Source organism: Oncorhynchus mykiss, chromosome 21 (genome assembly GCF_013265735.2).
Source record: "Oncorhynchus mykiss isolate Arlee chromosome 21, USDA_OmykA_1.1, whole genome shotgun sequence".
Lineage (NCBI taxonomy): Eukaryota > Metazoa > Chordata > Actinopteri > Salmoniformes > Salmonidae > Oncorhynchus > Oncorhynchus mykiss.
This window is the reverse complement of record NC_048585.1, coordinates 53,334,046-53,348,158: the sequence shown is the minus strand read 5'-3', so window position 1 is coordinate 53,348,158 and position 14,113 is coordinate 53,334,046. Positions and strand designations below refer to the sequence as shown.

The 14,113-nt window shown below is 43.0% G+C and overlaps 1 protein-coding gene across 2 annotated transcripts; it reads right to left on the bottom strand.

Moving 5' to 3' along the window:
* Positions 1-458: 458 nt before the first annotated feature.
* On the bottom strand, positions 459-12,243 carry si:ch73-40a2.1 (tyrosine-protein kinase receptor TYRO3). 2 transcript variants are annotated; one of them, XM_036958173.1, is made up of 15 exons: positions 11,864-12,243; positions 11,390-11,454; positions 10,457-11,105; positions 10,104-10,259; positions 9,484-9,819; positions 8,841-9,012; positions 8,151-8,242; positions 7,868-7,987; positions 7,668-7,748; positions 6,993-7,085; positions 6,736-6,851; positions 6,512-6,621; positions 5,206-5,365; positions 4,854-4,987; positions 459-1,272 (listed from the first exon to the last, which is right to left on the bottom strand). In XM_036958173.1, exons 1-15 carry the CDS (start codon positions 11,943-11,945, stop codon positions 948-950), a joined length of 2,691 nt encoding a protein of 896 aa, XP_036814068.1. In that variant the 5' UTR covers positions 11,946-12,243; the 3' UTR covers positions 459-947. The 2 variants fall into 2 exon arrangements, with proteins under 2 accessions (XP_036814068.1, XP_036814069.1); XM_036958174.1 differs by lacking the exon at positions 11,390-11,454 and having other exon boundaries at positions 11,864-12,236.
* Between the last annotated feature and the right edge of the window lie 1,870 nt (positions 12,244-14,113).

The window sequence follows — 14,113 nt, the reverse complement described above, 5'->3', positions numbered from 1 at the left end:
CGTAACATCGCGAGACTGCTGCGAACGCTAGCGAAACAGACCAAACAGACAGGCCGGGGTTTGAGAAGACAATGAGAAAATTGAAAAATTATTCCTTTGTTACTTTTTCGAAATCTAAAGGCACAACCTAGATCAGAGCCAATGTCTTAAGTAGTTGAACATGTTATTACTCCAAACTAGCGAAAGTGACAAACTGACACGTTTACATTTTCGTGAAAAACAACTTCATAACGGAGTGCCTTTGATTTGACGGCCTGCATATGCGCAGTTCCGCTCGAGACGACGGTTAGACCCGATGACGTGTATCTACGCATGAGCATTGCAAGCTAACGTCGCCATGAGCTCGCAAACAAGTGTGATCGGGGATTTCTTTTGGAGAAGCAGTTTTAGCTTATCTTCATACTGTACTGTCTTTGGTGACACATCACACTCTATTCTTGCACAATATCACTCTTTCTTCATGCAAATTTGAACTCTGGAAAAATGTAATGCTTTTATGTAGTTATGGGTTTGAAAGATCATCCCTAAAACAATGTTCATTATATAAAAAAAACATATTTGATTATCAAACATTATTTACAGAAGTTGGAGAAACATTGTGGCACACCAATCATCAGTAGAGAAGGTAATGTCCAGCAATCTGTCTGCCACACACACACACACACATAGGGAGAGCAAGATACTGTACTAATAAAAGTGTCAAGGTGATTTGAATTTATCGAAATTTGATATGTTGATTTGTGCCGAGGTATCTAACCACAGAGATGACGCATGGAATAAACACATTCATACACGCTTGGATTGTTGTAGGCTATAACCGTAGCTGACAGAACATAAAACACCAAACTGACTGAAACACAAAAACACCAGAGAACGTTTTTAAAAAGCAGAGTCTCTTTCACAAATATCATCTATAAACCACCCACAATGCCTTCCTAATCCACTGTCTACACAGCAGACTCAGTTTTCGTACACAACATATATCCTTCCTCATCTTTCTTTGGTGGAGGTTTAGCATTAGTCCCAGCCCCCACAGGGGTGGGCAGGTACACGTTCCCCACTGCGCCCTCCTCGAAACCGGGGTTGTCATATCCTTCGGCAACCCACGGACTGTAAGTGGCAGCCTCCAGGCCCTGGTTGATGTAGTGGGCCTCCTGGCTGGCCTCCAGCGGGGGCAGCTCAAACAGAAGGGCTTTGAGCGTCTCCCCCAGCTCCCTGAAATCAGGCCTGTGTCCTGGCTCCCTGTGCCAACAACTCAGCATCACCTCATAACTAGGGGGGAGATGAGAGGTGCAAGGATGAGATGAGTAGATATACAGTGCATATATACAGTATATATATATCTACTTTCTCTCCCTCATCTCGCGAGATGAGAGAGAGATGAGAGAGAGAGATATGATATGAGAGAGAGAGAGATGAGATGAGAGAGAGAGAGAGAGAGAGATATCAGACAGTGCAGAAAGGAAGAGAGAAGGGGAGAAGAAGATGGATTGAGATAGAACAAAGGAAAGAGACCGTATCAGAGAGAGAGGAAGGAAGATGGATTGAGAGAGAGGAAGGAAGATGGATTGAGAGGGAGAGGCATGGTGAACATATAATTCATTACACAGACAATATCACCTCTGTGGACATGCTCCATGTTGCCCAACTCTCAGTTACAGCCTGTCGTGCCAATAAGGCTCACGTTGATTCAATTAGTTAGAACTACAGGGGAGGTCCAGAAGCTAGCCAATAAATATTGTGGGAGAAACCAGGCGCACTTTATGTCCCACTGGGCACAGACGTCAGTTCAACATCTAGCTTTGATCAGTGGTGTAAAGTACTTAAGTAAAAATACTTTAAAGTACTACTTAAGTCGTTTTGGGGGGTATCTGGACATTACTTTGCTTTTACTCCACTACATTCCTGAAGAAAATATGTACTTTTTACTCCATACATTTTCCCTGATACCCAAAAGTACTCGTCACATTTTGAATGCTCAGCAGGACAGCAATATGTATATACAGTGCCTTGCGAAAGTATTCGGCCCCCTTGAACTTTGCGACCTTTTGCCACATTTCAGGCTTCAAACATAAAGATATAAAACTGTATTTTTTTGTGAAGAATCAACAACAAGTGGGACACAATCATGAAGTGGAACGACATTTATTGGATATTTCAAACTTTTTTAACAAATCAAAAACTGAGAAATTGGGCGTGCAAAATTATTCAGCCCCTTTCAGTGCAGCAAACTCTCTCCAGAAGTTCAGTGAGGATCTCTGAATGATCCAATGTTGACCTAAATGACTAATGATGATAAATACAATCCACCTGTGTGTAATCAAGTCTCCGTATAAATGCACCTGCACTGTGATAGTCTCAGAGGTCCATCAAAAGCGCAGAGAGCATCATGAAGAACAAGGAACACACCAGGCAGGTCCGAGATACTGTTGTGAAGACGTTTAAAGTCGGATTTGGATACAAAAAGATTTCCCAAGCTTTAAACATCCCAAGGAGCACTGTGCAAGCGATAATATTGAAATGGAAGGAGTATCAGACCACTGCAAATCTACCAAGACCTGGCCGTCCCTCTAAACTTTCAGTTCATACAAGGAGAAGACTGATCAGAGATGCAGCCAAGAGGCCCATGATCACTCTGGATGAACTGCAGAGATCTACAGCTGAGGTGGGAGACTCTGTCCATAGGACAACAATCAGTCGTATATTGCACAAATCTGGCCTTTATGGAAGAGTGGCAAGAAGAAAGCCATTTCTTAAAGATATCCATAAAAAGTGTCATTTAAAGTTTGCCACAAGCCACCTGGGAGACACACCAAACATGTGGAAGAAGGTGCTCTGGTCAGATGAAACCAAAATTGAACTTTTTGGCAACAATGCAAAACGTTATGTTTGGCGTAAAAGCAACACAGCTGAACACACCATCCCCACTGTCAAACATGGTGGTGGCAGCATCATGGTTTGGGCCTGCTTTTCTTCAGCAGGGACAGGGAAGATGGTTAAAATTGATGGGAAGATGGATGGAGCCAAATACAGGACCATTCTGGAAGAAAACCTGAAGGAGTCTGCAAAAGACCTGCGACTGGGACGGAGATTTGTCTTCCAACAAGACAATGATCCAAAACATAAAGCAAAATCTACAATGGAATGGTTCAAAAATAAACATATCCAGGTGTTAGAATGGCCAAGTCAAAGTCCAGACCTGAATCCAATCGAGAATCTGTGGAAAGAACTGAAAACTGCTGTTCACAAATGCTCTCCATCCAACCTCACTGAGCTCGAGCTGTTTTGCAAGGAGGAATGGGAAAAAATGTCAGTCTCTCGATGTGCAAAACTGATAGAGACATACCCCAAGCGACTTACAGCTGTAATCGCAGCAAAAGGTGGCGCTACAAAGTATTAACTTAAGGGGGCTGAATAATTTTGCACGCCCAATTTTTCAGTTTTTGATTTGTTAAAAAAGTTTTAAATATCCAATAAATGTCGTTCCACTTCATGATTGTGTCCCACTTGTTGTTGATTCTTCACAAAAAAATACAGTTTTATATCTTTATGTTTGAAGCCTGAAATGTGGCAAAAGGTCGCAAAGTTCAAGGGGGCCGAATACTTTCGCAAGGCACTGTATATAACACACGTCATCCCCCAAACTGGAAAAGACACACACACACTGAAGAAAATATGTACTTTTTACTCCATACATTTTCCCTGATACCCAAAAGTACTCGTCACATTTTGAATGCTCAGCAGGACAGCAATATGGTCCATTTCACATAAATATTAATATAACGTGTTGTCAACCCTACTGCCTCTGATCTGGAGGACTCACTAAACACAAATACTGCATTTGTAAATAATGTCTGAGTGTTGGAGTGTGTCCCTGGCTGTCCGTAGATGTAAAAAACAAGAACATCATGCCATCTGGTTTACTTAATAAAAGGAATTTGATGTACAGCATTTACTTTTACTTCATACTTTTACTCAAGTATGACAATTTAGTATTTCTTCCACATCTGTACTTAAGTACATTTAAAACCAGATACTTTTAGACTTTTACTCAAGTAGTATTTTACTGAGTGACTTTCACTTTCACTTGAGGTCTTTTTCTATTAAGGTATCTTTCTTTACTCAAGTATGACAATTGAGTACTTTTTTTCACCACTGGCTTTGATTTACATTTGGTTGAGTTGTCAAATAACGTGAATTCAACGTGAAATCGACCAAAAATGTCACCCTGTCATTGGATGAAGGTTAAAAGTTGGGTGAAAAAATGGATGACTTGTTGCTAATCCAATCAGTTTTCCACGTTGATTCAACGTCATCACATTACAGATTTTGGCTGAAATGACGTGGAAACAACATTGATTCAACGTCATCACATTACAGATTTTGGCTGAAATGACGTGGAAACAACATTGATTCAACGTCATCACATTACAGATTTTGGCTGAAATGACGTGGAAACAACATTGATTCAACGTCATCACATTACAGATTTTGGCTGAAATGACGTGGAAACAACATTGATTCAACGTCATCACATTACAGATTTTGGCTGAAATGACGTGGAAACAACATTGATTCAACCAGTTTTTGCCCAGTGGGATTCAAACATGGCCCAAGTTGTCAGCAACTCTGTGTGAATCTATAAACTGAAGTTTTCACTAAATACAGCTTCAAATTCAATTAATTATTGCACTCACACATTACATTGTAAACACAGGCTACTGGTAACCATATCTACGTTCACAAAACTAGCATCAGTTCTTGTGAACATGCATTGAGCTACATTCCCCCATTGACTCCATAACAAGTGAGGTCATGCTACTAAACTAGACAAGAATAAAGTGAGGACTCACAGTTTGTCATCACACTCAGGAAGCTTGAGTCTGTGTCCAGCGTTCAGCAGCTCCAGGAGCTCATGGTTGTGGACCCCAGGATACGGTGTCCTTCCCCTGGACACTATCTCCCACATGGTGACAGCAAATGACCACTGTAGTAAAGGGACACACACACACACACTTTCTTCAATTTAAACATGCATTGGCATAACAGCCAGTTATTTACAGCTATCTTTATGATCACCCTCTGCTAGCTTCAGTAATGAGTTTGCCCTGGTCAGGTCACAGGGTCAGCTCACACTGCTGGTCCAAGTGATGGGTCAGTCAGATGTCATGCAAGTAAGTCATCTCTTAGTCATGTGTGACTTACCACGTCACTCTTGCTAGTAAAGATGGACTCTGAAAGGCTCTCTATGGCCATCCACTTGACCGGCATTCGGATAGTCACTGTCTGTCTGTAGTAGTTGTTGCTGTATGTCTTCTTGGAGAGGCCAAAGTCAGCCACACACACGCGCAAGTCATCCCCCAACCTGGAAAAGACACACACACACACACATACACATCATCCCCCAACCTAGAAAAGATACACACACACACACACACACACACACACACACGTCATACCCCAACCTGGGAAAGACACACACATACACATATCATCCCCCAACCTGGGAAAGACACACACACACACACACATCATCCCCAACCTGGGAAAGACACACACGAGCGCAGACACACACAGATACAAACACAACAAGTCTGACTGGTAGTCAACTACGGTATACACTATTTAATAATATCTACTTACAGCTACGAAGAAAACATCTTTACTATTGCATGGTGATCTGTAGGCATATTCAATGTGACAAGGCTTGGTTTCAATTGATTTACCAACTGGTGCATCCATCCATCCCACTATCCTGATATCAGTCTGTGTTTCTTGGTACCATGTCCTCGAAGGCCTGGAAGAACCTTACCCATCGTCATTGAACATGTTGGTAGGTTTCATCGTATAGTATTCCCTTAGCTGAATACCAATGGTGTGGACATAGATCAGTGGAGGCTGCTGAGGACCATGCCCCAGGAATACCTGACATGATGACTCCTTGCTGTCCCCAGTCCACCTGACTGTGCTGCTGCTCCAGTTTCAACTATTCTGCCTTATTATTATTCGACCATGCTGGTCATTTATGAACATTTGAACATCTTGACCATGTTTTGTTATAATCTCCACCCGGCACAGCCAGAAGAGGACTGGCCACCCCACATAGCCTGGTTCCTCTCTAGGTTTCTTCCTAGGTTTTGGCCTTTCTAGGGAGTTTTTCCTAGCCACCGTGCTTCTACACCTGCATTGCTTGCTGTTTGGGGTTTTAGGCTGGGTTTCTGTACAGCACTTTGAGATATCAGCTGATGTACGAAGGGCTATATAAATACATTTGATTTGATTTGATTTGAGGGGAGGACGGCTCATAATAATGGCTAGAATGACGCAAATGGAATGGCATCAAACACATGCGTTGGATGTATTTGATACAATTCCACTCCATCCATTACCACCAGCCCGTCCTCCCCAATTAAGGTGCCACCGACCTCCTGTGACATAGATGCGGCCTTTCTTATCTGAGGCTTCCGTGTAAAGTACACTCTGACTGACTGGCACCCCCTGGTGGACTTACATGCAGTTGCGTGCAGCCAGGTCCCTGTGCAAAAAGCCATGTGAACTCAGATACTCCATCCCTGCTGCAATGTCAACCATGAAGCGCAGAAGACTCTGGTGAGGCACAAACTGTGAGGAGGGAAGAGGTATTCATTTAGATTATACATATTAGTCAGAGACTGTGCACGTGTGATGTGCGTCCTTGTGTCCATGCCTCTTTGTGTGTGGGTGTGTGTGTCTCACCATGGGAATATCCCCGTAGCGGGTAGCGATGAGGAACCGGCGCAGGTCTCCATGCTTCATGAAGGGTAGTATCACCAGAGGGACTGGCAAAGGAGAATCCTGCTCCAAGGTGACCCCTGCAGGACAAACACAGGTACTTTCAGAGGATACCAATACTGCAACAAGAATTTGAAGGATGAATGGAATGTTGATTGATAGCATTAAAGTCGGCATTAAAATACGTCACAGAGTAAGGTGAGCTAGTAGGGCAGAATTACCAAGAAGTTTGACAACGTTTTTATGGTCAAAGTGCTGCATGATCTCTGCTTCCTTCAGAAACGACTCTAAGTCCTCCTGCCTGTCGAGTCCAACTGAAGCCACATAGGGAGAAAACATACGGTATAAGCTATATAAACCACAGGTGAGGTCGGGCTCATTAATGGCTGGAATGGAACAAATAGAATGGTATCAAACATATTGGTTCCCATGTGTTTGAAAACATTCCATTCAGCCATTATTATGGGCTGTCCTCCCCTCAACAGCATCCTGTGCTACAGACATACAGTACTAAGGAATAGGCTGCATTCATGTTACATGGGGATATTTCAAGATATCCATTCATTTTACATGGGGATATTTCAAGATATCCATTCATGTTACATGGGGATATTTCAAGATATCCATTCATGTTACATGGGGATATTTCAAGATATCCATTCATTTTACATGGGGATATTTCAAGATATCCATTCATGTTACATGGGGATATTTCAAGATATCCATTCATGTTACATGGGGATATTTCAAGATATCCATTCATTTTACATGGGGATATTTCAAGATATCCATTCATTTTACATGGGGATATTTCAAGATATCCATTCATTTTACATGGGGATATTTCAAGATATCCATTCGTGTTACATGGGGATAATTCCCTGAATGATGCGTACCTCTCATAGTCTTGACAGCTACTTTGATGTCTATCCCTTCCTCTGGAGTAAAGATCCCCTCGTAGACAGAGCCAAACTCTCCTGGAGGTACAGTCAAAACCCATTATAATTCACCGGAACATGCTTCATTATCAGGATAGAATAGAAAAGCAGGCTGCAGACTAGAATAGAATGTTATATGATACGTCTCCTTGACTGACCAGCTCCCAGCTCCTTTCCCAGGGTCAGCTGGTTCCTGTCCACCAGGACATCCCTCAGACTGGTAAGTAGTTTGTCACCAACACTCTCCAGCAACTGAACCACACCAGGTACCAACACCACTATAGGAGACGAGAGAGAGGAGAGGGGGGCAAAAGAGAACGGAGGGGGAGTCAAATGGGGACACAACACTGTTATCTACATAGTTCATCTGACAGTCCTGTCTATCTGAGTCAAATGCTGTGTCTACTGTTTATAGTGAATTATTGGCCGTGTCAGACTCACTGTTGTCTTCCTGAGGGGCAGCGTGTGGGCCCTCATTACGACCATAGCTCACACCTGAGGGAGAAGGCAGCAGCTCCACCTCCTGGTCATGACTGGAAAATAAATAAATATATATATATATATATATATATATGAACCTCTACATCCAAGCTAGATCACAAAGGCTCTGTCCCCAGCAGAGGAGGCTGGTGGGAGGAGCTATAGGAGGACGGGCTCATTGTAATGGCTGGAATGTAATTTTTGGAACAGAGTCAAACGTGATTTCCATATGTTTGATACGGTTCCAATAATTCCATTTCAGACATGACAATGAGCCCCTCCTCCCACCAGCCTCCTCTGGTCCCCAGGTGGGCATTCTGGGTTTGCCTGAGCTTGGTGTATTTACCTGAGCTTGGTGTAATTTACCTGAGCTTGGTGTATTTACCTGAGCTTGGTGTATTTACCTGAGCTTGGTGTATTTACCTGAGCTTGGTGTAATTACCTGAGCTTGGTGTATTTACCTGACCTTGGTGTAATTACCTGAGCTTGGTGTAATTACCTGAGCTTGGTGTAATTACCTGAGCTTGGTGTAATTACCTGAGCTTGGTGTAATTACCTGAGCTTGGTGTATTTACCTGAGCTTGGTGTATTTACCTGAGCTTGGTGTATTTACCTGAACTTGGTGTATTTACCTGAGCTTGGTGTATTTACCTGAGCTTGGTGTATTTGCGTAGCAAAGAATAAACAGCAGCAGGGACCAGAATCAACAGCAGTAGGACTCCCAGTAGAGCTCCTATGATCAGCCAGGGAGAGGGACCTTCCACATGGGAGTGGTGGGGATCCAGGGGGATGGAACCAGGGGTGTTTATCACTAGAGATTTCCCTGTAGACAGACGGGTATCTTCACATCATTTGAAGTGGGTTGGATTCATATCTGTCCTGACATTCCATGTCCTTCTACATCAAAAGGAAATGAGCTGTATGTGTTACCCATAACCTTGCACATGTGTGCATCGGCACAGTGAGGCTTTTAACAGCCAAGGTTAGTGCTCTGAGTCATGATTATCTTTAAGCATCGTTGTTAGCATCTGCCATTTTGGTTTTGTTAATATACCGTAACAGCGATGCCAAATGTGATAACATCATCCAAACTCACTATGAAATGTTATGAAATGTGATATGATAAGGGCTCACAGTAGGATGGTACAATTCTTATCTTGATCATGACTCACACGTTCTTCCTTAGTTTTAACCAATCAGCATTCAGGATTAGACCCACCCGTTGTATCAGCAGCAGCAGTTACAGCTGTGTTAGAATGAAGTAGTAGTAATGACATCATCCAGACAGACTCACATCTATGAATGATTATGGATGCTGTTGATGACGCTGCTGCCCCCTGGTGGAATGACACATAATTTCTTGCCTGGACCGACAGCCGGTAGTCCGACCATGGGCTGACCCATGTGAGGTTGACTGCAGTGACGGTCAGTCCCGCTGAGGCAGGAAGAAAGATGACCGCCTCCCCACACACTGCCCACTGACCATCAGTCCCTCCCTCTCTCTCTGAGCATTCCACGTCATACATCACTTCCTGCCTCCCCCCCAGGTCAATGGGAGGGTCCCAAAGCAGAGTCAGTATTGAGTCATTGAGGCGCTGGACTGTTACATTTACAGGAGCAGAGGGTGGTCCTGTGGAAGAAAAATACTAAGTTCCAAACAGCTCGAGATATTGCAACATCAGAAAATTAGGAAATGAAAGAAACATGGTTGTCATCTACAAACCTGTTTCCCATTGTTATTAAGATTCATGAATGACCCTCTCTGACTCCTCTAATATGGCACATCCCTATTCAGTTGAAGCAAGTTGTTGAACTATTTACTACATTCTGCACAACTCATCCATAAATCTTGCTTGATACTTCTGCGAAATTACAAAAATAATGTGGTTTGAGGAACTCGTCGGAGTGTCTTACGTGTGCACCCCATGACATACGGGTCACCCGGGAGGCTGAAGTACCCCTGACGACAGTCACACCCTTCTGCACCCTCCCTGTCCGTCTTCCTGTTGGGTGGACACGAGCGACAACCCCCACTCTCATTGGCTGCCTTGTAGTATCCAACTCCACAGGCTGTTGGAAGAAACCCAAATAAATCTGTCAAGGCTACTATACAAATAGACGGCTAGCCCTTATAAGATGCATGGGGCCAGGAGCTTTTCCCGACTATGCGACCTAACCTGGAAAAACTCCTGTCCCAAAAAATATACTGTGTATCTACTAGAGTCAAACTCATCCTAGTGGTGTTTTTCGGGTTGGTCGTCACATACCTTCACAAGAGTCCACCTTTTCTTGGTGACCCGGGGCGCAGGTGCACCCCCCTTGCAGTGGACCCCACGCCCCATTCACCTGGCACTCCCTCTGAGGGGGCTCCACTTGCCCCTCTACCCCCACGGCGCCTTCAACACAGGACCCTGTCAATGGCCCCGCTCCTGCAGACGCTCCCTCAAACCCAACAAGGTGGCTGACCAAACGAGTACATCTCCTGTAGTACAGCCTGACAGAGGATAGGAAGATGCAGGGCCCTGAGTAGGTGAATCCAAGATGGAAGCCGTTGTGTGAGAGAGGCTCAGTGTTTAACACTAATTCCAGGCTGTTTTTAAGGTACTCCTTGATCTGATGCACTTCTGTTGTGGCGCTGAAAGTCTGAGAGGTTTTTAGATTGAGGGGATTCTGGGATTCACTAAATTTGGTGAGTGGAGAGTCTGATTCCAGAAGGTGGACCTGGAGTGGACTCAGCTGATTAGATGATGACTCCTCTTCCTGGGCGAATTGTAGGTCCAATAGCAGGTGCAGGGCATCCTTCCGTGCAATCCAATTAGTCAGTAGTGATCTTGAACTGGGTTTGTTATTGACAGCGCAGGCTTGATAGACTGGGACTTGGGTCTCTGAACCCATCTTCAGTAATTTCTCACTCCACTAGAGTGACAGGAGAGGAGGATACAACATGTTATTAGGCATACAGCCATAGGCCTACTGTAGGACAGGGCCAAAAACACCAGGGGGCAGTTTCCCTCATACAGATTTAACCAAGTAATGGACTAAAAGCCTCTTCAACAGAGATTCTCGTGCTTAAACTGTGTCAGGGAAACCGGACAAAAATGTATTTCATGAATGATCTATAAAGTAACTGGTCTAAACCTCCACAGCATCTAGTGTTTCTGCTAGACATAGAGAGCAGAATGGGTAGCTATCCTACGTACTGCTTTTGGGTCTGGATAAGATGTCCATTTCAGACTGGCCTGTTTGACTGAGTTGAAGAGCTCCACTGAAAGGAAGAGGAGAGAGGGGACAGAGGCGGGGAACGACGGGAGAGGATTGGAAGTAAAAGTGGTTTATTTGACCCATAATGTAAGCCTTTTGCAGCTCTCAAATAACATGGTGTTCTGGCATGAAATGTAAATACTGTAAAGTGCACAGACTGTGGCAGAAATTACATTATACAAAACTTTATATTCTATTTAAAAAATATATATAAATACAAGTATAATTTGATTCATTTTAGCAGTGTAATGTACAATACAGAGGCATATTACTACCAGGAGAATTGAAAAGAAAACTATTGTTAATCTGAAAATATGATCAAATTATACAGTATATACAGCGTGCTCGTCAACGTATACACAACAATGTATATCATTCGGACGTCATCTTGAACACGTGTATGAATGACTTACCTTCTCCGGAGGTTGTTTGCGCAAAGGTGCAGCCACAGTATATACATAACCAAAGTACAACATTCCACCTGACGACCGACATCGTCCGCACACTTCCCAGTCTTCTCAAGTGCTGTCAATATACATCAGAACACGCTGTCTTCAAGCGATGACGAAGTGCTATTATGAAGAAGTTTAAACAGGAACCACTTTTTTTCACAATGCATTTGGTCTGTAAGACGTCTATAGCTAAACTGGGCTACATGTCAAATATTTTGGTCATATTGCGATAGCGGGAAATTCTTTCAGCCTGGAATCCTCAGTTTGACCATAAGAATGTCGCTACGCCTGAAGGCTATTCCATTACTTTTTGTTCCCTCCTCCACTCACCCCTTGCTAGAATAACAATGGGACAGAAAGGAAGATTAGAGTGCTGAGGCGTGAAGTTAATTTGATAACCTCCATCCCGTCACTCAAATATCCTATAGTAGTAGCTCCATTAAAAATGCATAGATACCTAGTCCTACCTTCTTTATCAAAATAATGTAATTTTTCAGAATACTTTTTAGAATAATTTACATTAGAAGAATAGTATAATTCTGAAAGGGTCAGTGTGTGTGTGTGTGTGGGGGGGGGGGGGCTGCTGTCACTGTTTTTGTTCTCTCTGTTGTTGTTTTTTGTTGATGACGATGATGATGATCAACCAATAAAATATTATTTATGAAGATGATTTTTAGTTTGTTAACTTCATCAAGCTTAGAAAGGTGTAAAATCACTCATACAAAACTGCTCATTACAGGTCATATGAAGGCAGAGAAGACTTGAGAAGAGGCATATTATTCACTCCTTTCTGATGTCATCCTGTACAGACTTACTGTTATCCCATGAAGGATGCTTGTCCTCCCACTAATCAACACATGCCCAGTATTGGTCAATATCTCCCACTTCTTCTTTTTTTCAGATTTTAAATCACATGACATTGCCATTTCGGTCAATTTCTGCTTTCCACAGTACAAGTACAAAGAAAACAGATATTTGTGGCCTGCTTATGAGACTGAGGTGTCGCAACAATCATTGTGGAGTAATGGTAAACAGTAAAAGAAGTAGAAGTCTAATGAATAGCTTCTGAAAATGCACTCTAGGTTTTCATTTAGTTCAATTCAGTGGCGTAGGCAGAAATCTACTGATGGCAGGGCCAGCTAAAATGTGCAGTATGTGGGCCAATCGATGACAGTTATGTTGTACAAATGGTAATCTTGGCTGGTTTTGCTTGTAAATACTTTTTTAGTTGTATTACGTACTTTGAAATATTTTTCTGCTGTCATCTATCGCACACAACAAAAAAATCTGACTGTGATTTCACTTTTCAGACCAAGTAGTCTTGTAGGCACAGTTGCTACCTACCGGTCATTGTGAAAGACCCACAAAATGCAGATGTTTCAGCCTAGCTCAGTGCTTTCTGTGGTGGTGGGGCAGCCAGCGGAAAATACAGAGCGGACGCGTTGCTAATGTTCTCTAGCTGCGCAGTGATTGGATCAGTGTTATGTCATTCATGGGGACACTACGTCACCACAAAATCTACGGGGAGAACTCGAAAATTGGGTTCTGCCATAGATTTACATTAGAAGTGCCCATCCAATAAGGCTCAAGGTTATTGGGCACAGATAAAATTACGTCAAATCACATATCTACTACTACTACTACTACTGTAGCCTTGATTGGACTGATCATGTCAACATCATACTTTTTGTCAACATCATACTTTCAAAATGATTGTAGATAGAAAGCTAGACAAGCAGTCATCTTCAAGAATTGTGTTGACAATCTACTGGCAAATCCTTGTCATATGAAGATAAATTATAGATAAAACATATCGGTGCTCATCGGCCATTGGACATTAACATTACACAACAAGTTGGAAATCGCAAATTCAACAGAGTGGTTTGGAAGGAATCAGTGGCTAATTGCAAGCGTTAGCTAACTGCAAAGCAATCACTAGCCTGCTATTCAGTGGAGAGGTGGTCCAAGTCTGGTTTAAAGGCTCACTTTTCCAAGCTTAAAATGATAAACATTCACATTCACACCACTGGCCAGAAAATATTAAATACATTGGCCATGCTGTCAATCCAGCATGACTTCAGCTGCATTCAAAACAACTGGAAACACAGAACGGGGAAATCTCAGACACCAGTGAGTTCAAAACAACTGGGAACTAGGAAAAAAACAAGCTCCTTGTTCCGACTTGGAATTCCAAGTCGGAAACTCAGGCCT